This window comes from Hirundo rustica, chromosome 20 (assembly GCF_015227805.2).
Source record: "Hirundo rustica isolate bHirRus1 chromosome 20, bHirRus1.pri.v3, whole genome shotgun sequence".
NCBI lineage: Eukaryota > Metazoa > Chordata > Aves > Passeriformes > Hirundinidae > Hirundo > Hirundo rustica.
Window position 1 is genome coordinate 5,505,410 of NC_053469.1, and position 17,313 is coordinate 5,522,722.

The window sequence follows — 17,313 nt, forward strand, 5'->3', positions numbered from 1 at the left end:
AAATCCTGACAGAGAAGGGGATTTTTGTCCATTCCTTTTTCTCCCTGCTCTTCCCTGCCCACATCTTTTTCCTTGCAGGACCTTTTGCCCTCACATCCACCCTGAGCCAGTTCACCTCATGGACCTGACAGAAAATTGGCCACTTTTCTGCCAAATTTGCTTTATGCTAATACATCTAATCAAACGAGCTCAGTTCATGGGCAAATAACAGCCAGGGAAGGCCCAAAGCTGGTGGAGGACAGAGCAAAGAAAGCACAGGAAAAAATGCCACTGAGCCATCCAATGGCTCCGGATGTGACACGAACATTCTTAGAGAACAAAGTTTTCCTTCCATCTGTTTGTTTCAGCATTTGAGTTAAACAGAAATTGAGAAAACAGAGTTTTCCTCTCCCTACAGACATTCCCTCCTGCTTAAATCACCTCAGGGATGCCTGTGGGATGTCGGGTTGGGATTGGGAACCTTTGGCACAGCGGATGCAGCCGCTTCCTTTCCCCATGGCTCACTTTTTCCTGCTGTGAAAAAAAGACATATTATCCAGGAGACTTACACGACCTGACTCATGGGTGCAGGTCAAGCCTTGTCACAAAAGGAAGAGGGAGGAGAGGGCAGTTTTCTCTCAACACATCACTGCAACAACTGTCAGCTCTCAAACACTGATGGAGTTCAGCTCCTGCATCCTCGCACCCACAGCCCAGGGGTCAGGCAATGCTGCAGGATCTGCTCTAGGTCGTGTCGCAGCAGGAGGACATTACACTTATCCCTTCCCTTCTCGAAAATTATTAAGCCTGCAGGATGGAATTTTCGAGAGGATTTAGTCTTAAAAATTAGTTTTTCAAAATGACGGAAGGCTTCGCTCAAAGGTAAATTCCCTGCCATTGCCATGCCAAAGTATTTACAACTGTGAAAAACAAAGTTCACTCTTTAGAATTTTTAAAAGTTTAATATGGGGTAAAAAGGCTATAAAAGGGTTATCCAGCGCTGGGTTTTGGCAATCGGCCAAAGAACACACCTTTAACTTAAAACAATGTTCGCTATATACTGTTACATTACCGGGGCTACATTCATATTCATGAGCTTATATATTATTCAAAAATTCTTGTGAGCTTTTTATGTTCCAAGGACTCTTTTGTTTGGTTTTAACCTCTGACTTGTCTGTATGACATCTTGTAGATTAGGTCAATATATTTTATTTATTCTTGTGTTTCCATCCTGTTGTTTCACACTCCTTGATAAGAGGGGTTCATAAATTCCTCTCTGGTGCTTTGATTTTTGCCACTGTTATCTTATCACTTGGAGAGGCCAGTCCACAGATGTGAGGAACAACATAATTGTTTTACACCATTTTCTGAGTTAGTTATATCAAAGCATTTTAACATTGCATAGTCTCTATTTTCATATTTTGCTAAGGCCTATGATACGGTATCTATTTATTACACTACCATTTATACAGGATATCCAATGCATACATAAACTGATAGATTACATTACACTAACAAGCAGCTGAAAGGAATTATAAATTGCACCGTATCAAAACACTTGGGACCAACAGCAACACGCAAAAGCCGACACATTATTGCGAAAGCCAATATTATATTGCCATTTATAACACAACCGAACCACAAAAGAATATGCCGCTATGGTTACGCCAGCGTGAGCTTCCACCTGGACAACAAGCTGGGGTACTCCCCGAGGCAGCCAAACCCCTCGGAGCCCACAGAGCCTTTTCCCGGGGCGCTTTTCCCGGCCGGGGTCGTAGCTCCAGCCCTGCCTTCCTGCCGCCTCTGCGACTCCTCCCAGGAAGTCCCCGCCGCAGATGAAGCATTTCGGGCAGAGCAGAAGGCGGGATGTGTGCCCGGGCAGCCTGCGCGGCTCGATGTAAGTTGTTTATGTCCCCGCTGTCCCTCTGGCAGCTGCTTTGTCCCCAGTGTTCAGCTCCTGCTGCCGCTGCTGTCGCCCTGCAGCCGCCCTTGGTCCTGCGCTCCCCCTGGGGCACATCCAGGGACAGCCGTGTCCCCAAAGCCTCCCGGGTGCACCCCCGAGCTGCCAACGGGGGGAATTGAGCAGCACCGGGATAGAGGAGAGGGTTGCGACCCGCGGGCTGGAGGTGGTGAGTGGCCAGTCCCCGAGGTGACCTTCTGGCTGTCACCTCCAAAATCCTCTGCGCAGTCCAGTGCACCCTTCCAGAGTGAGTGGTGTCCTGCTCGGCTGCTCCCTGCTGCTGCCCCCAGCCCTGTGCACAGCTCGCACACTGCTCTGTAGTTTGCTGCAATCTGATAAAGCCTTTTTTACTGCCACACTTTGGTTTTCTCTCCTGCAGGGTAGGTCTCCTCATTCCTTTGCTTTGCACCCCAAAGCAGTGTCCCCCCACATCTCGGTGTCATGCAAGCACAAGGTGGAGATTTCATAGTCATGAGCAATATGATGCTCTGGCTTCCCATTTTTCCATAAATTGTGCTATTTTTCCCACTTGGCAAACAGATGTGAAACCCCACTGGTCTCGGCTGGCAGCTGCTTTGCACTTTTTTTAGAAATAATAAAAAGGCAGACATTAGGGATTCACATCCTGCATGTAAGGATGGAAAGTGCCCTTAAGGAGTATTGAGAGCTTACCTGTGAGCTGGTCAGCTTCAAACCTGTTTTAATTAATTTTTTTGGCAGATGGATAAATTAATTAATGGCTGGTCATAATAAAGGTGCATGCATCCTCCAGCCTGATGCTGAGTACCGGATTCCCAGAGGATGCCCTCTTACTGGTGTCCATAGCACTCCCATCTGTGCCGAGGAAAATGGGGGAAGCCTGGATTGGGAGAGAGGAGGCAGAAGTCATGGTTTGCCCTTATGATCCCAATTCTATGTGTCATGGGCACAAAGTACAGCCCCAACGCTGTCGGACATTGCAGTGATCGTACACAAAGCAGCTCGTTTTGCCTTTTCCTCTCTGTGGGAGAACAGCCTCTGCTTTGTGTCTGGGCCTGCCCCATCCCAGGTGCACGTTTTCTTCAACCCTGTGGAGCAATTGTCTCAGCCCTCTCCTTTGTCTCCGGGGAATTGCAGGTCTGTGCCTGTAGGATCGAGACAGCAGGAGCCGTGGCATGCTCAGGAGAGCAGGACCGTCCCTGCGTCACTTCTTGCTGGAGAGGAACAGCGGTGCTGGACATAGCTCGTGCTCCAGAGAGGTATGGAATGCTCAGTGGGACTGTTCCTGGCTGGCAGCCTGCCCAGGGGAGCTCACCTTGGCAGCAAGAGCAGAGAACATCAGGAAAAGACACTTTGGTGCAACTTCCTCTGTACCTGCTTATTTCCAGGGAGTGGGTTTAAAGGATCCTGATAAGTAAGGGGATATCCTTCACAGAGGAGAAGGCTCCTTGTTTGTGGGGTTGCTTCATCTGATGGTCTCTACTAGAGCCTCTTGGCTTGCAAAGTATTTGGAAAATATCAGCATGCCACTCAGAGATCCCAACATGCCGAGCAAGGCAGTCACACAGAAGAGAGTGGTGGAAGATCATGGATGCCAAGTCCTCTGCATTGGCACTCGGCTCTCCTGTGTGGCTGCCAGGCAAACTGCACCTTCTGTCCGGGCACCAGAACAGGCTGGAACAGATTTGAGGGCTGCACGGTCCTGAGTCTGTGTTGCCCTCCATGGCAGCATCACACACAGGCTGGGGATAGGATGGGATGGAGGGGACATCACAAAAAAGAAGTATTTGTTATTTCTGTTCTTGAAGCAGACAAGGCTTTCCTCAGAACTGGGAGTTTCAAGGCTTAAGGCACCTTCTTCCCACCGATCCCCATCACACCTGGTATCTTAAATTCTCTGACCTGTGGCCTGCAGCAGCCCCACCTTGCAAGAAGATCACTGGAGCTGTTAATATTTTACCTCCAGCTATCTTTTACTTCCCAATTCCTAAATCCTTCTGCTCCCACCCAAATCAGCTCAGGCACCGGGTCTTGTGACTGTAACGGAGAGGAGAGGAGAGGAGGGGAGGGGGAGAGGAGGAGAGGGGAGGGGAGAGGGAGAGGAGGAGAGGAGAGGAGCCGTGGAGCCAGTGACTTCTGCTTGTCATTGGCTACCTGCCTGGCACCAGGGTGGAGCAGAGTCCACCTGGCGCCCTCTGAAACACCGGATTTCTTGGCAGGGTGTTTGCAAAGCTCTCCAGTAAGGACCACAGCATGAAATATCCTTGGGGCACTACCCAAATTCTGGTGCAGTGCTGTGGGAACAGCAGAGGGGAGCGAGTAATCCTGCTGTAGCTGAGTGTTGGGTGGAGGCTGACCCAGTATCCCCACACCGTCCTGGCACAGCAGAGCACAGACCCCTGCACATCCCAGCTCTGCATCTCCCCTCAGCTGCTTTCACATGCCTGCCTTGTTCCAGTTCAAATGTGTTTTATTTGCTGTGGTGACAATGGTTTTCTTGACTCATTGCTTCAGGGCTGCCCTCCTCGTGCCCCCACACTGGCTCTTTCTGGTGCACTGAGCATAATTTGTCTCCAGTTTCCAGCCCCTTCCCTCTCTGGGTACCTTTTCCCTGCACTGCTGAGTTATTAAATTCTGTCTTTGCCGCTTTTGATCATCCTCGTGATGAATTCCCCATAAAGCACATCTAACTTTCTCCCACTGTGCTTATCCAACTGGAAGGAAGGTTTTGCTTTCAGTGTTTCCTGCTGTCCTTCTTTGTACTCCCCTGAGCCATGATGTAGACAGAAATTACAAACCAGTCATGGTGTGGTACCTCAGTGTCTCTGTACATCACACTGACCTCTGTGCTGGGCTCTCTCTTGCCTGTACCTAGTTACTGCTTGGGTTTGACATGAACTTTAAACAGAAAACTCTGCACATTTTATAGGAGCTAGAGCAAGTCCCCTCACCAAGCACTTCATCAAGACAGAAGAGTATCTACTTCTGATACTTCAGAGAGCAGCAGATAAATAGTTTGGAATAAAATAGTCTGTTCTTCTAGGAAAAGGGGGGATTTCATGGCTCGTAGAGTAAGGAGGTCCTTTCAATGAAGGTGGAGAGGTTATGGAAGGTCAAAGCCTGAGGTCTGGAGTCCTTGGACTGGCTGTTACAGCCTAACTGAGCTTGACCCCATGACTAATCCCAACAGGTAATGAGGTTTAAGGCATTGCCACCTCCCCAGTGAGTGTACAAAAGCTTCTCCTGTTCATCTGTTTTCCCAATTCTTGTTGAAACTTGTAAGCGAAGGTAGAAACCACTGCAACAGTATACTGGTGAAAGGTCAGTCAGGAGCAGCCCATGAAGCAATACTAAAGGTCACGCCTGTTGGGAAAAACTTCCCTGGGGAGGCCACAACCCCTTTGTGGCCTCATTTAAAAGCTTCAAACTCACTCTCTTTCTCACTCTCTGCAGGCAAAAATGTCAAGGCCATTGCAAGCTCGGAGGCTGGAGGGAATAGATAAAAATATCTGGTGAGTTAAAAGAATATCAGGTTTACCCAGGTGGTAGATGTGGTTTTAGGCATCCTAAAATCAGAATGAAACCACAGTAGCCACACAGCACAGAGCAGAAGTTTCCCTCAACTGCTTTGCATGTGTTCAGAAAGCACATCAGCGCGTTTGTCCCAGAAGACTTGACTGTGAGTCAGTTGTGTGCCTGCAGCTCTCACTTTATGATGTATTAGGTGTTTTGCACCACTGGGCAGGCAGAATCATCGCACTCCCTCTGACCCATCCACCCAAATGATCCCAGTGGCACCCAAACCTGAGCCAAGTGTTTGCTGTGCACTGGCTGCAGCCTGGCACCTGCTCCAAGCTCACCCTGGGGCACTGCAAGCAGAGAGGCAGGGGAAGGGCTGCTACAAGTGCCATTCCCATCCTGCCAGGCACAATGTGGCATTGGGAAAGTTGCATGCTGGAAGAAGAACTTTAAATTGTCTTTCCCCAAGGCCCTGCTGTGCCTGGGTTCAAGCTACAAACTGCCAGTGAGCTGGCTCTGTGGTTTGAGGTGAGCAGCGAGTTCAGCTCACCTTGCCCTTTGCAGAGGCCGTCACAGTGTCTAGCTGCTAAATTTTGCAGAGCTGGTATGAGCTTGAAAACCTCCAAGTCCCCTCCTGCTCAGTCCGGTGTGATCAGAAACACCACAGGCTTTCAGCTGTGACCACATGCTAACCACAGGAGCTGTTTTCTGGGAGAATAAATTAGAGCCATTCCCCCAGTGGAATAGTTCATCATCCTTGGTTTAATTGCAACAGGTCTGAAATGACCTGTGCTTGGCCCTGCCTGCCTGTGAGCGGCAGGATGGCTCTACACCAACCCCCCTCCCTTCCAAAGGGATGCTGCCAGCACACTGCTCAGACCCTCTGAAAATGCTTTTATTTCCTTTCTCTCCAGGGTGGAGTTTGTAAAACTGGCTGCTACCTACTCCAAGGTGAACCTGGGCCAGGGCTTCCCCGACTTCCCTGCACCAGACTTTCTGACAGAGGCATTCTCCAGAGCCCTCAGCGGGGGGAACCACATGCTGCACCAGTACACCCGTGCCTTCGTGCGTGGACACATCTCCCTCCCCAGCACCACCCCCTCACTCCCCATCAGCCCTGGCTGCTTCAGAGCTCATCAGGCAGCAATAAATGGGAAAAAACATGAGGCAAAACCCTCATCCAGCCTCACCCCATGCCCACTGTTCCCATAACTCCATGCTTTATGGGGATGTTTGAAGCAGCCGGGCTGGAAGATCTCACAGGGCTCTTGGCTTCCCAGTCCCCTTCCAAGGGTTCATCCTGGTTTAGGAGTCTTCTGCAACCCAATTCCCACCCTCCTCTCACCCTACAGGGCCACCCACCTCTGGTGAAGGTCCTAGCCCAGTTGTTTGAGAAGCTGCTTGGACGAGACCTGGATCCTATGACCAATGTGATGGTGACTGTGGGGGCATACCAGGCCCTGTTCTGCTGCTTCCAGGCTTTAGTGGATGAAGGTGATGAGGTAACCCAAGATTAGGGCTTGTTGCAGGCTGGTTTTCATTGTCCTTTTCCAAAGAAAAACTGGTTTTATCCCCATTGTGCAGTACTTGAGCTTCCAAAGGAAGAAATTATCTGCTGCAGGCACTGCCTCATTTCTGCATAAAGCAAAATAACCCTTTTTTTCCTGAGTGGTGGTGTCCTTCCTGACACAGGCAATACAGGTTCTCCATTACAGTAATTAAGGGATTAAAATGTCCTGTCTCTCCCATTGCTCTCTGCACTCCTCAGGGAAGGTCTGAGCAGGACCAGGAGGATGCTGACATGTTCCTTTCTTCCAGGTGATAATCATCGAACCCTTCTTCGACTGCTATGAGCCAATGGTGAAAATGGCTGGTGGGACACCTGTGTATGTCCCTCTGAGACCGGTGAGTGGGTGGAGAAGGGAAGAGTCACAGCAGAGAGCAAAGAGATGAGTGGTAAACAAAGTGCAGAGGCAGCTAAGCAAACCAAGATCCCCGTGTTCTCTCTAGAATCCTCCAAAAGATGGAAGATTGATGTCCAGTGCAGACTGGCAGCTGGACCCAGCTGAACTGGCTTCTAAATTCAGCGAACGGACAAAAGCCATTGTCCTGAACTCACCCAACAACCCTCTGGGCAAGGTAACACTGCTGCCCAAGCTGGGCCCTGGAAGCTGCTGGGGTGCTGCAGCCACATTTGCAGTGCAGCAGTGACTCAGCTCAAGGTGCACACAAGGGAAGTGCGTGTTGTGGGGGCTCCGCATGCTTTGCTCAGTCTCCTGGTGTTTTTAAGCCTTGTCTTTTGTGCCAGCAGTGCTTTTGCCCTGTTAGACCACTGCAGCCAGCTCCTGCCCCCCCTGGCATGGGAGATGGTGCCAGGAGGATGCACACAACCTTCAGGGACAAGCAGAGGCAGGCAGGGGCTCAGAAGTGCTCCTGCTGTATCTCTGCCGTGCGTGCTGCAGGTGTTCAGCCGCGGGGAGCTGGGGCTGATTGCAGAGCTGTGTGTGAAGCACGACGTGCTGTGCATCAGCGACGAGGTGTACGAGTGGCTGGTCTACGACGGGAAGCAGAACATCCGCATCGGTACGGGGCTGGGCTGGGCTGCTCAGGGCAGGGAATGGGATTTCACTGGCAAATCCCAGGAAATCCCACTGGAAATCCCAGGAGCTGACTGCATGCACAGCTGAACGAGGCATGATAAAAATACCCACTGGAGGCATTTTGCTGTAGTTCAGTCTCAGCCTCCAAACCAGATCCAAAACAGAAGCTCTGAATTCAGAGCCAGTCAGAGGGGAGATCTAGAACAAAAAGCCCCTTGGCTCCAGTGAAACAGATTGTTTTCCCATGCTTTGTAAAGCCACAGTTTTCTGAGTGTCTCTAGTTTCAGGAAATCCATTTCAACATGATTTCAGCCTGTTCTTCCAGCTGGAGTAACATGCCATCACCTTGATGCAGGGTGATGGTGCTTGGCATCTCCAAGAGCCCCTGGGGCTGGGTACATGCCTGTGAAAATGCTTAATTAAAAGGAGATGTTCTTGAGAAACCTGGCTGCCTGCTTGGGATGTGCTTTGAGGCTCATCCAGGTGAAAGATGTGCTGTGAGCACAAAAGATCACCGTGGATTATGGTGGAGAGAGAACTCCCACGTGCCATTAATGCAGCCCAGAAAGGAGCATGCTGAGCTCTGCCATTGGGGTTCTCTCCTTTCATTGCCAGCCAGCTTGCAGGGGATGTGGGACCGCACGGTGATCATCGGGAGTGCTGGGAAGACCTTCAGCGCCACTGGATGGAAGGTGAATATCCCATGTGGCACCTCGTGTCCCCTCCCTGTCCCTTTGCCATAGCACAGCACCGGGGACACTGCAGCCATGCTCAGCTTTGAGCCTCAGGGTCTGAAAGTACCAGAGGTGCTTCATGAAAGTTCTGTCTAGAAAAAAACAAACCAGCACAGGCAAAGAAAGGAGAGCCCAAGCAGGTACCCAGAGACTCACCATCCTCCTCCTCCTCTCCTGGCTGCAGGTGGGCTGGGCTGTGGGGCCCGACAGGCTGCTGCAGCACCTCCGTACTGTGCACCAGAACTCAGTGTACCACTGTGCCACAATTGCCCAGGTAAGGCAGCTCCCTGCACTTGGCCCTGCAATTCCCAAGCCCTCAGAGCAATGGTAAGCAAAGGTCCTCTTACCCAGCTGACCCGAAAGGCGCACACACAAGTGATTTGTGGTGCCCTGGAGAGGCTCCTTCCTCTCTCCCTACACTTGCCCCATGTCTGGGAGAAAGGGGAGAGTCCAGCCTATATTCCTTATCTTGCATTGACAAATCTAAGGGGCAGTTCAGAGGGGCTGGAGGCAGAGAGCTCCCTCATCACCTGTGAATTGCAGGAACTTCAGTTCCCAAGAAAGCCCTGACCATCTTCCCACTGGTCACTGGCTCCTCTCTCCTTACAGGAGGCCGTGGCTCAGGGTTTCCAGAGGGAGCTCACGCTCTATGGAAAACCAGAAAGCTACTTTGTCCAGCTGCCCAAGGAGCTGCAGCAAAAGAGAGACTGGCTGGTTCAGAGCCTGGATAGTGTGGGGATGAAACCCATCATCCCCGAGGGCACCTACTTCCTGGTGGCAGACATCTCCCAGTTCAGTGAGTCACCTGCAGTCCTGCCCAGGTGGGCTGGGTGTGGGGGGTGGGCAGGGACAGGAACCTGCATAAACCATCGTCAGAGCAGGGTGGGCTGCACGTTCCCCATCCGAGCTGCAAGGATGTGGGCTTGGAGCTCGGCTGAGGCACCTGGCAGCTGCCCTAGCCTCTGTCCTGCTGTGCTTCTCTTGCAGAATCTGATGTCCCCGATGTCCCCAACTCAGACGAGCCCTATGACTCCAGATTTGCCAAGTGGATGGTCAAGAACAAGGTAAATGGGTCTGGCCCTTTCTGCTGCCTTTGCCCTGGGTGGGTTTGTGCCCACCCAAGCTCATGGCTGGGGGCCAGGAGTTCACCCACACTGGGGCACAGCAGGCTGCAGGCCAGCCCCAGGGCAGGAACCTCAGCTCCACGTGCTTCCTCTTCCCAGGGGCTTGCTGCCATCCCGCTCTCAGCTTTCTACAGCGAGGCCCACAAGAACAACTACACCAACTTCATCCGGTTCTGCTTTGCTAAGGTGAGATATGTGACAGCACTAAGGAAGGCAAGGCTGGGAGTAATAATCAGGGCTGGTTTAATGAGAGAAATGCCAAGAAGAAATGCAGGATCCCTTGGGAATTGGAGCCCCACTATGGCATCCCAGCTGGATCAACCACTCCTGCAGACACACGAGCTGAGCTGGGAGCAGCAGATGTGCCAGGGCTGTCCCAAACTTTGTCCCATCAGCATCCTACATTTCTTGGCCAAGGAAGGGACTCTCTGGGTGCCCCTTTAGCTGCCCAGGAGCTGTGCCTGTCTCATACTGAACCTGCAATACTCCAGAATGAGAAGAGGATTTTTGTATCAACAACGGCTGCAGTGAGGGGGAATAAGATTTGGCTGGGAGCCACTTAACAAACCTGTGGTATTTTTTAGGAGGAAGCTACACTGAAGGCAGCATATGACATATTGCAAAAATGGAAACAGGAGAAAAACAGTTCCTGAATACACTGAGAGGGAACCAGGCTCTCCTTGGTCCTCATCTGCCTCAACTGCTCTTCTTCTTCACTTGTCTACATACCTTGATATGTTCTTATTTCAGTGCTTTCAACATTTTCTGTCAGACAAATGGTTACGTTTTTCCAGGCCCAGGGCCTGGGGGACATTTTCAGTCACTGTGAAATGATTTCAAGAAGTGAGACTTTGTGTGCACTGACAGTATTTGACATTTCTTACATGTAAAAACTTTGCTAAGCAGTTCTGGGATGCATCCAGCAACACACAAGGTGAGGATGGCTCCTGGGTCTGCCTCACCACCAAATTCTGAAAAGGTGTTTCAGGACTTACCTTTAAGGCTGTGCTGAAGGGTTAGTGTGGCTTGTCTTGCTGCACATCCCCACTCAGGGCAGCTTATTCCCACAGGAGCAGACAGTATCACCAGCCATCAGTAGGGTGACTCCTATGATCCTGAAGATTATAAACCCCATGAAATGACATCTCCCATCATAAACTATTTTCCCACTATTTTTTTCTGTGCATCTCTGGGGAAGATCACCACGCAGTTGTTTTCCCCACATGAAACAGGTTTTCACCAGTAGCCTGGCTATTGTCAAACCTTCCAAATTGCTCCTGGCACTTTCTCAGGGCTTGGTAGCATCGTCCAGGCTGCAGAGCAAAACCTTCTGGCCTTTGACAAGTGTACACAGTGGCAGGGGAGGATGGGCACCATGGCCTTGGCTGCTCCTACTGCTGGTGGCCACCACAACCACCCACTCAGTGAACTGGTGGGGTAACATGAGCAATTCTAGAGAGGTAATTCTTGCATAAGCGTTGATTTTAGCCTGGATAAGAGTGTGAGACATCATCATCAACCACGCAGGAGTTATGTGCAACAGACTGTGTGATAAGTGTTTGTAGCGCTTAAATTATTAAAGTGGAATTACTACAATCATGGAAGAGTAAATGTCTCTATAATGACTGCAGGACTGATGGAGCTCTGCTTGAGAGCTGCCTCATCTCTGCTGGGTCCTGTGATGGTGGCTACTTGTCTCACTCAGGCTGGTGGGGAGAGCTCTGCAGGTTTTCCATATTGGGCTGCAGCTGGTGGGAGGCAGAGCTGCATGGGCCAGCAGGAGGGAGAGAGAGAGGGACAGAGCCAAACAAAGCTGCCTTTCCTGGTGTCCCATCTCACCTGCTTGCTCAGCCTGGGTGGGTGAGGGTGCTGCTGAAAGCCCTTATGCACCAATATTTGCCAAAATGGGGAGAGTCGCAACAGCTGAAACAAAAAAAGAACGGTGCAATTAGTTTGTTAACATGAAGATTAACTGCAACAACCCCACGTGGCGTGGGCTCTTATCTAGGCCATGACACAACGTGCAAATGGCAGGGTGCATCTACCTATCGTACAGACACCAGTACCCAGATGTTACACACACACCCCCACACCAATTGCGATCCTCCTCGGCGCACGGGGCTGCCCGCAGCGCTCCGCTGTCCCCTGAGGTCACCCATCCTCCCGCGGAACGGGACCGACCCTGCTCAGCTCCGCTGCCGCGCGGGCCGCTTAAACCCCGACCGCGTGACCCCGGGCTCCTCCCCGCCGGGGGCGGGGCCTGCGCGCTCCGGCCAATCAGCGGCGCGGGGGCGCGGCCGGCAGCGCGGGGAAGATGGCGGACACGGAGAGCGGCGCGGGGAAGCGGCCCAAGGGCGCGAAGGTGGGCGGGGGGGGGGCCGGGTCCAGGCCGCGACCCTGAGGGGAGCCCGGGCCGTGTCCCGGGACCGGCTCTGAGCGGAGCCCGGCGGTAACGCGTGCTGTCCCCCTAGGTGGAGGACAGGAAGGTGGACTGGCGGCGCTGGAAGCAGGAGAGTAAGGAAGGCCGGGCACATGCGGGGGCTGGGATCGCTCGGAGCGGTCGCGGCGCGGTGTTTAACGCCAGGCGCTGTTCTCTGTCCCAGGGAAAGCAGAGACGAAGAAATGGAAGGAATTGAAGCTGCTGAAGAAACTGGAGAAACAGCGGATGCGAGAGCTGGCAGAACAACAAGCCCAGACGCAGGAGGAACAGAAGGAAGACAGAGGTGATGCTGCCGTGACCCGGTGGGGACACCTGGGTGGAAAAGTGCTAAAAAACTTGGCTGTTAAAAGGCAGTCAATGTTACCTGTCGATAGGAAAGGTGTCACTTCATAGATGCGATGTGGATCAGTCCCCATGCCCAAACACTGCACTGCTCTAGCAGTACACTAGAACTCTGGTGCAACCACTGCACTAGAGATCTTTCTTCAGAGAAAACCTGTGATTAAATCTATGAAACAGAAGCCACTTTCCCCCCACCCTCGGGTGCAGCTGAAGCAGTAAATGGGGTGCTGCACACGGGCTGTCAGGCCCTGGCTCTCTCATGTCTCTGCTCCCCAGGCCGTCAGCACACGCTGAGCGTGGCCCTGCCCGGCTCCATCCTGAACAACGCGCAGTCGCTGGAGCTGCGCACGTACCTGGCGGGACAGATCGCCCGCGCCTGCGCCATCTTCTGCGTGGACGAGATCGTGGTGTTCGACGAGCACGGCGAGGATGTGAAGTAAGGCGAAGACTGAAGGACAGCACGCTTAGATTAGATTTTAGGAAGGAATTCCTCCCTGTGAGGGTGGTGAGGCCCTGGCAGAGCTTTCCCAGAGAAGCTGTGGCTGCCCCTGGATCCTTGGAAGTGTCCAAGGCCAGGCTGGACAGGGCTAGGCAAACTGGGATAGTGGAAGGTGTCCCTGCTCACAACAGGAGGTGGAACAAGATGATCCTTTAAGTTGCCTTCCAACCCAGGCCTTGCTGTGATTCTCTGAAGGAAGAGCCATCTTGTTCTGCACAATATTTCCTCTGTTTTCTGTTCCTTCACTCTTTTGTTAAGCTAAGCAAAGAACTGCATGTACCTCTCCCCAGTGCCAGCATTACAGGGACCACCCCAGGGAAAAAGATGTTAACTGAACTGCCCTGGCAGCTCAGATGATTTATCCCAACATGGGGTTGACAAAGGAACAGGAAGCTGTTCTCCTCTGCCCTTAAACCTTGCTGTGGAGGGACAGGACATGGTCTGTATCCTTATAAAGGATGCTTTGCCATCCTTCAGTTTTTCACTTGGACCTGTACCTGAGTTAACTGGCCAAACCATGCAATCCTGGAGCATCCATCTCAGTAGCATCCAACTGCCAGATCACATTAATATATAAAGATGAAAAAACCAAACTGAAAAAGATACTTGGCTTATGGAGAGAGTTCCAAGGATCATTTGCTAACAGACTGCCTCTGGAGCAGCCCTTTTACAAGGGTTAGAGGGGAGGGATGTGCTGCTATTGTCAGATAAAGAAGCAAGGTTTGGTCTTCTGGAGACCTGACCAATCTCATGCTGAGTTAACAAGCTTGCTTTCACTTTCAGGAGCGTGGAGGGGGATTTTGAAGGAATTGGGAAGAAAGGCAAGGCTTGTGTGCAGCTGGCTCGGATCCTGCAGTACTTGGAGTGCCCTCAGTAAGTTTGCTTTTCTCTATAGTCAGCTCCTTTGAGTCAGAACAGGGCTAGAATTGAGATCCAGATTCCATAAAAACGCCTTTTTGTATTTTACCTTTCTCTGGTGACAGGTACTTGAGGAAATCCTTTTTCCCAAAACACGAGGATCTGCAGTTTGCAGGTAAGATGCAGTTGTCTCTCTCCTCCCCGAGCTCTAGCTCATTGTGCATGGGCCAGCCAGGACTTTGAAGGAGCAGGGGAACACCTGCACCTACAGCTGTTTTCCCCCAGCACCTCTCTGCTCTGTGCTGTTCTAGGGCTGCTCAACCCCCTGGACAGCCCCCACCACATGCGGGTGGACGAGGACTTGGAGTACCGCGAGGGCGTCGTGCTGGACCGGCCAACGAAGCCAGGCAGAGGCTCTTTTGTCAACTGTGGGATGAGGAAGGTGTGTCTGTTACCCACAGGTGCCAGAACAACTTCCCTTGTCTCTCTGGCAGATCTGAAGCAGGCAGGGTGGGCGCTGCTGGGTTTCTGAAGGCTGCAGTGGGCTGGCAGGGGGTTTAAGGCTGTTGTTGTCTTGTCCCTTCTGCCATGACGTTTGTGGCTTCCCAAGCCCCAGCAGGCCCCGCACATCCAGCAGATCATTGCTTTACTGCTGCAGCTGAACCTTTGAGTAGCAAAATAAGCTTCAGATTGATGACCAAGCCCCTGAGCCACACAGAGAGCTCCTCATTCCAGCTCCAGGCCAGAAGAGACCCCCACTTCCTCAAAGGACTCCCTTCCTTCCCCACCTTCCCCAGTCCTTCCAGAGTGTCTGGTGCTGATGGTGACTGTCACTGCAGGAGGTGCAGATTGACAAACAGCTGAACCCGGGTCTGCGAGTCACCGTGCGCCTGGAGGAGCCCCAGAATCCAGGTAAGCCATGGCTCCAGTAGCATCTGTAAACTCCAGTCCTGCAGGAGCTGCTCCTTCCATATGACAGGTTTGAAGGTACCCAACAGTTCTGCATGTTCCCTTCACGCCATACACAAACTTTGTAACACCCTTACCGTGCCTCCCTCGATAACTGGGAAGAACTGTCAGCTCTTTGACGAGCAATAAACAGCCCAAACACACTCACAGGCTTTCCAGAACTCACTGAATTTCCAAAATACTCCTTCATATTCTGGAAAAAGAGAGGGCGATGTTGCACACCCAGTCAGTGCCCTGTTCCAGGAGAAACTGCTGGCTGTGGTCGGTCACATCTCACCAGATCACAGGGGCTGTTAAACCTCTTTGCTTTCTTTCAGAAGCCAAAGTGCGGAAAGGCACCGTGGTGTCCTCGCACCACCCCCGGGCAGTGTCAGGCTTGTACTGGGGTTACAGCGTCCGCCTGGCCTCCTGCTTGAGTGAGTATCCACTGAGATCCTCTGCCTGGGCTTCCACACCAGTCTCAGGCCTCCTGGCTGCACACATCTCTTTCCTAGAAACCTCCTTGTGTGAAGGGCAGCTCACACGTGCAGCCAGCAGCCACGTGGCAGTCAAATTTAGGGCTGAAATGAGGCATAAAGTGCCCCAGTAACCCTCCAGGACTCTGCCCTGTAAGCTCCACTCACCATTGCTCCAAATGGCTGCACAGCATCAAGATGAGTTGGTGCCCTTCTCTATTTCCTTGATAACTACATCCCACTCCTTCACATCAGAGCCAGCAGTGGAATTTGAGTTCAAGATCTCTGGAAAATTCTTTTCCTATCTTCTGGTTGATTGGACCTTGTAGGAAGACTGTCAGCTGTTAGGTTCCTGGCGTCTGTCTTGAGCTTTGAGGAAAAGGATGTGGGAGATGCCTGCAGCAAGGGAATTACGTGGAAAAAAGGAGCCATTCTGTCTCCAGATGCATTTTTGGCTCTGAAAGCAACTCCTTCTGCTGCCATCACTCAACCATGGAGTGTTGTAGCCTGTCCAGAAGGTACATGGGTGAGGACATGGCAGCAGTAACCCCAAACTCTCTTTTCCAGGTGCTGTCTTTGCCGAGTGCCCATTCAAGGAAGGCTATGATCTCTCTATTGGGACCTCAGAGCGGGGCAGCTCCGTGGACCAGGTCACTCTGCCCTCCTTCAGGTTTGTGTCCTGCCTGCTTAGCCCCACTCAGAGCTCCCAGTGAGGCTGGTACAAGCAGCAGAGGAGGGGAAATACCCCAGAACAAGGCCAGTTCTTTTCCTGTTCCTCTGAAGTTGGTAGCAGGGACTGTCACATTGGCCAGATGCTCTGGGGCTTTGGTGGGGAGCAGCTGCAGTGGGCACCATCAGCAACAGACACAGCTCCCTGCTTCAGCAGCACACAGGAGCTTGGACACAGACTGAGCCAGTCTGCCCTCACCCTGTCCTTGTGCTCTCCCCAGGCACGCCCTTGTCGTATTTGGAGGCCTCGAGGGCTTGGAAGCTGGCATTGATGTGGACCCAAAACTGGAGGTCACCGACCCAAGTGTCTTGTTTGACTTCTACCTGAACACGTGTCCCGGGCAAGGCAGCAGAACCATCCGGACAGAGGTAGGGCTGATGGGGCTGGGGCTGTGCCTGTGGCACTGACACAGGGCCCAGGTGTGCTCTGACCAGCTGCCTCTGCTGCAGGAAGCGCTGCTGATCTCTCTCTCTGCACTGAGACCACACATTGAGAAGGCTGTGAAGACACCCGGAGACAGCTGAGGGAGGGAAACCACTGACGTTGCCCTTGGGGAGGCAGCTCTTCAAATGTGGGGTGCTGGGCAAGTCACTCCAGGAGCCTGTGGGACCAAAGCACAGTGTGGCTGGAGCTGGCAGCACTGCCCAACCAGGCATTCACTGCTGCTGGGAGCAGCAAGGCTGTGCCCTCCTTCCCAGAAGCTGGCACGAGCCTGGCAGCAGACTTGGTCTCAGCACCTCAGACATCTGGGGTGCAAATAAAACAGTGTGGAACCTCAGTTGCTGTGAAATCCAGGTGTGTCTTGGTGTAGGCACACTCAGTGCCTCTGGAGCTATGTGGCCTTCAGACTGAACTGAAATCAGAACTTATCCTTATGCCAACAAGCTGTTCCTGCCTCAGCCTGACTTCCCCCAGCCCCCCTGAAAGGCTTCATCTTTCCCAACAGCAGGAAGGGCTGGAGCTTCAACTGAGCCTCAGCACTAAAGCACACATTTCCTTACAGTCTGGCTCCATGTGATGCCTTAAGCTCTGCCTGCAGTGAGCACAGACAGGAAAGCAGCTGGAAAAGTTGGCTCCCTCCTCCTGCTGAGATATTCAGAGCTTTGGTGAGAGCAGATAAGAAAC

At 52.3% G+C, this 17,313-nt stretch overlaps 2 protein-coding genes and 1 long non-coding RNA gene across 4 annotated transcripts; 2 read left to right on the plus strand and 1 right to left on the minus strand.

Moving 5' to 3' along the window:
• Positions 1 to 1,788: 1,788 nt before the first annotated feature.
• Positions 1,789 to 11,494, plus strand: KYAT1 (kynurenine aminotransferase 1). 2 transcript variants are annotated; one of them, XM_040082890.2, is made up of 14 exons: positions 1,789 to 1,876; positions 3,056 to 3,177; positions 5,372 to 5,430; positions 6,352 to 6,502; positions 6,790 to 6,939; positions 7,256 to 7,342; positions 7,448 to 7,576; positions 7,900 to 8,020; positions 8,653 to 8,729; positions 8,956 to 9,045; positions 9,381 to 9,567; positions 9,759 to 9,835; positions 9,995 to 10,081; positions 10,480 to 11,494. In XM_040082890.2, exons 2-14 carry the CDS (start codon positions 3,094 to 3,096, stop codon positions 10,546 to 10,548), a joined length of 1,368 nt encoding a protein of 455 aa, XP_039938824.1. In that variant the 5' UTR covers positions 1,789 to 1,876; positions 3,056 to 3,093; the 3' UTR covers positions 10,549 to 11,494. The 2 variants fall into 2 exon arrangements, with proteins under 2 accessions (XP_039938824.1, XP_058279046.1); XM_058423063.1 differs by lacking the exons at positions 9,995 to 10,081; positions 10,480 to 11,494 and having other exon boundaries at positions 1,794 to 1,876; positions 9,381 to 9,592; positions 9,759 to 9,780.
• On the minus strand, positions 1,846 to 11,815 carry LOC131378684 (uncharacterized). The gene is made up of 4 exons (XR_009208441.1): positions 11,735 to 11,815; positions 10,891 to 11,010; positions 2,612 to 2,798; positions 1,846 to 2,519 (listed from the first exon to the last, which is right to left on the minus strand). It is a non-coding gene; the product is annotated as an uncharacterized LOC131378684 (long non-coding RNA).
• A 367-nt stretch (positions 11,816 to 12,182) lies between these two features.
• On the plus strand, positions 12,183 to 16,966 carry SPOUT1 (SPOUT domain containing methyltransferase 1). The gene is made up of 12 exons (XM_040082891.1): positions 12,183 to 12,257; positions 12,367 to 12,409; positions 12,499 to 12,618; positions 12,954 to 13,113; positions 13,960 to 14,049; positions 14,160 to 14,209; positions 14,346 to 14,476; positions 14,874 to 14,946; positions 15,321 to 15,419; positions 16,026 to 16,128; positions 16,409 to 16,556; positions 16,638 to 16,966. The coding sequence occupies exons 1-12, from the start codon at positions 12,210 to 12,212 to the stop codon at positions 16,710 to 16,712; spliced, it is 1,140 nt and encodes a 379-aa protein (XP_039938825.1). The 5' UTR covers positions 12,183 to 12,209; the 3' UTR covers positions 16,713 to 16,966.
• The last annotated feature ends 347 nt before the right edge of the window (positions 16,967 to 17,313 follow it).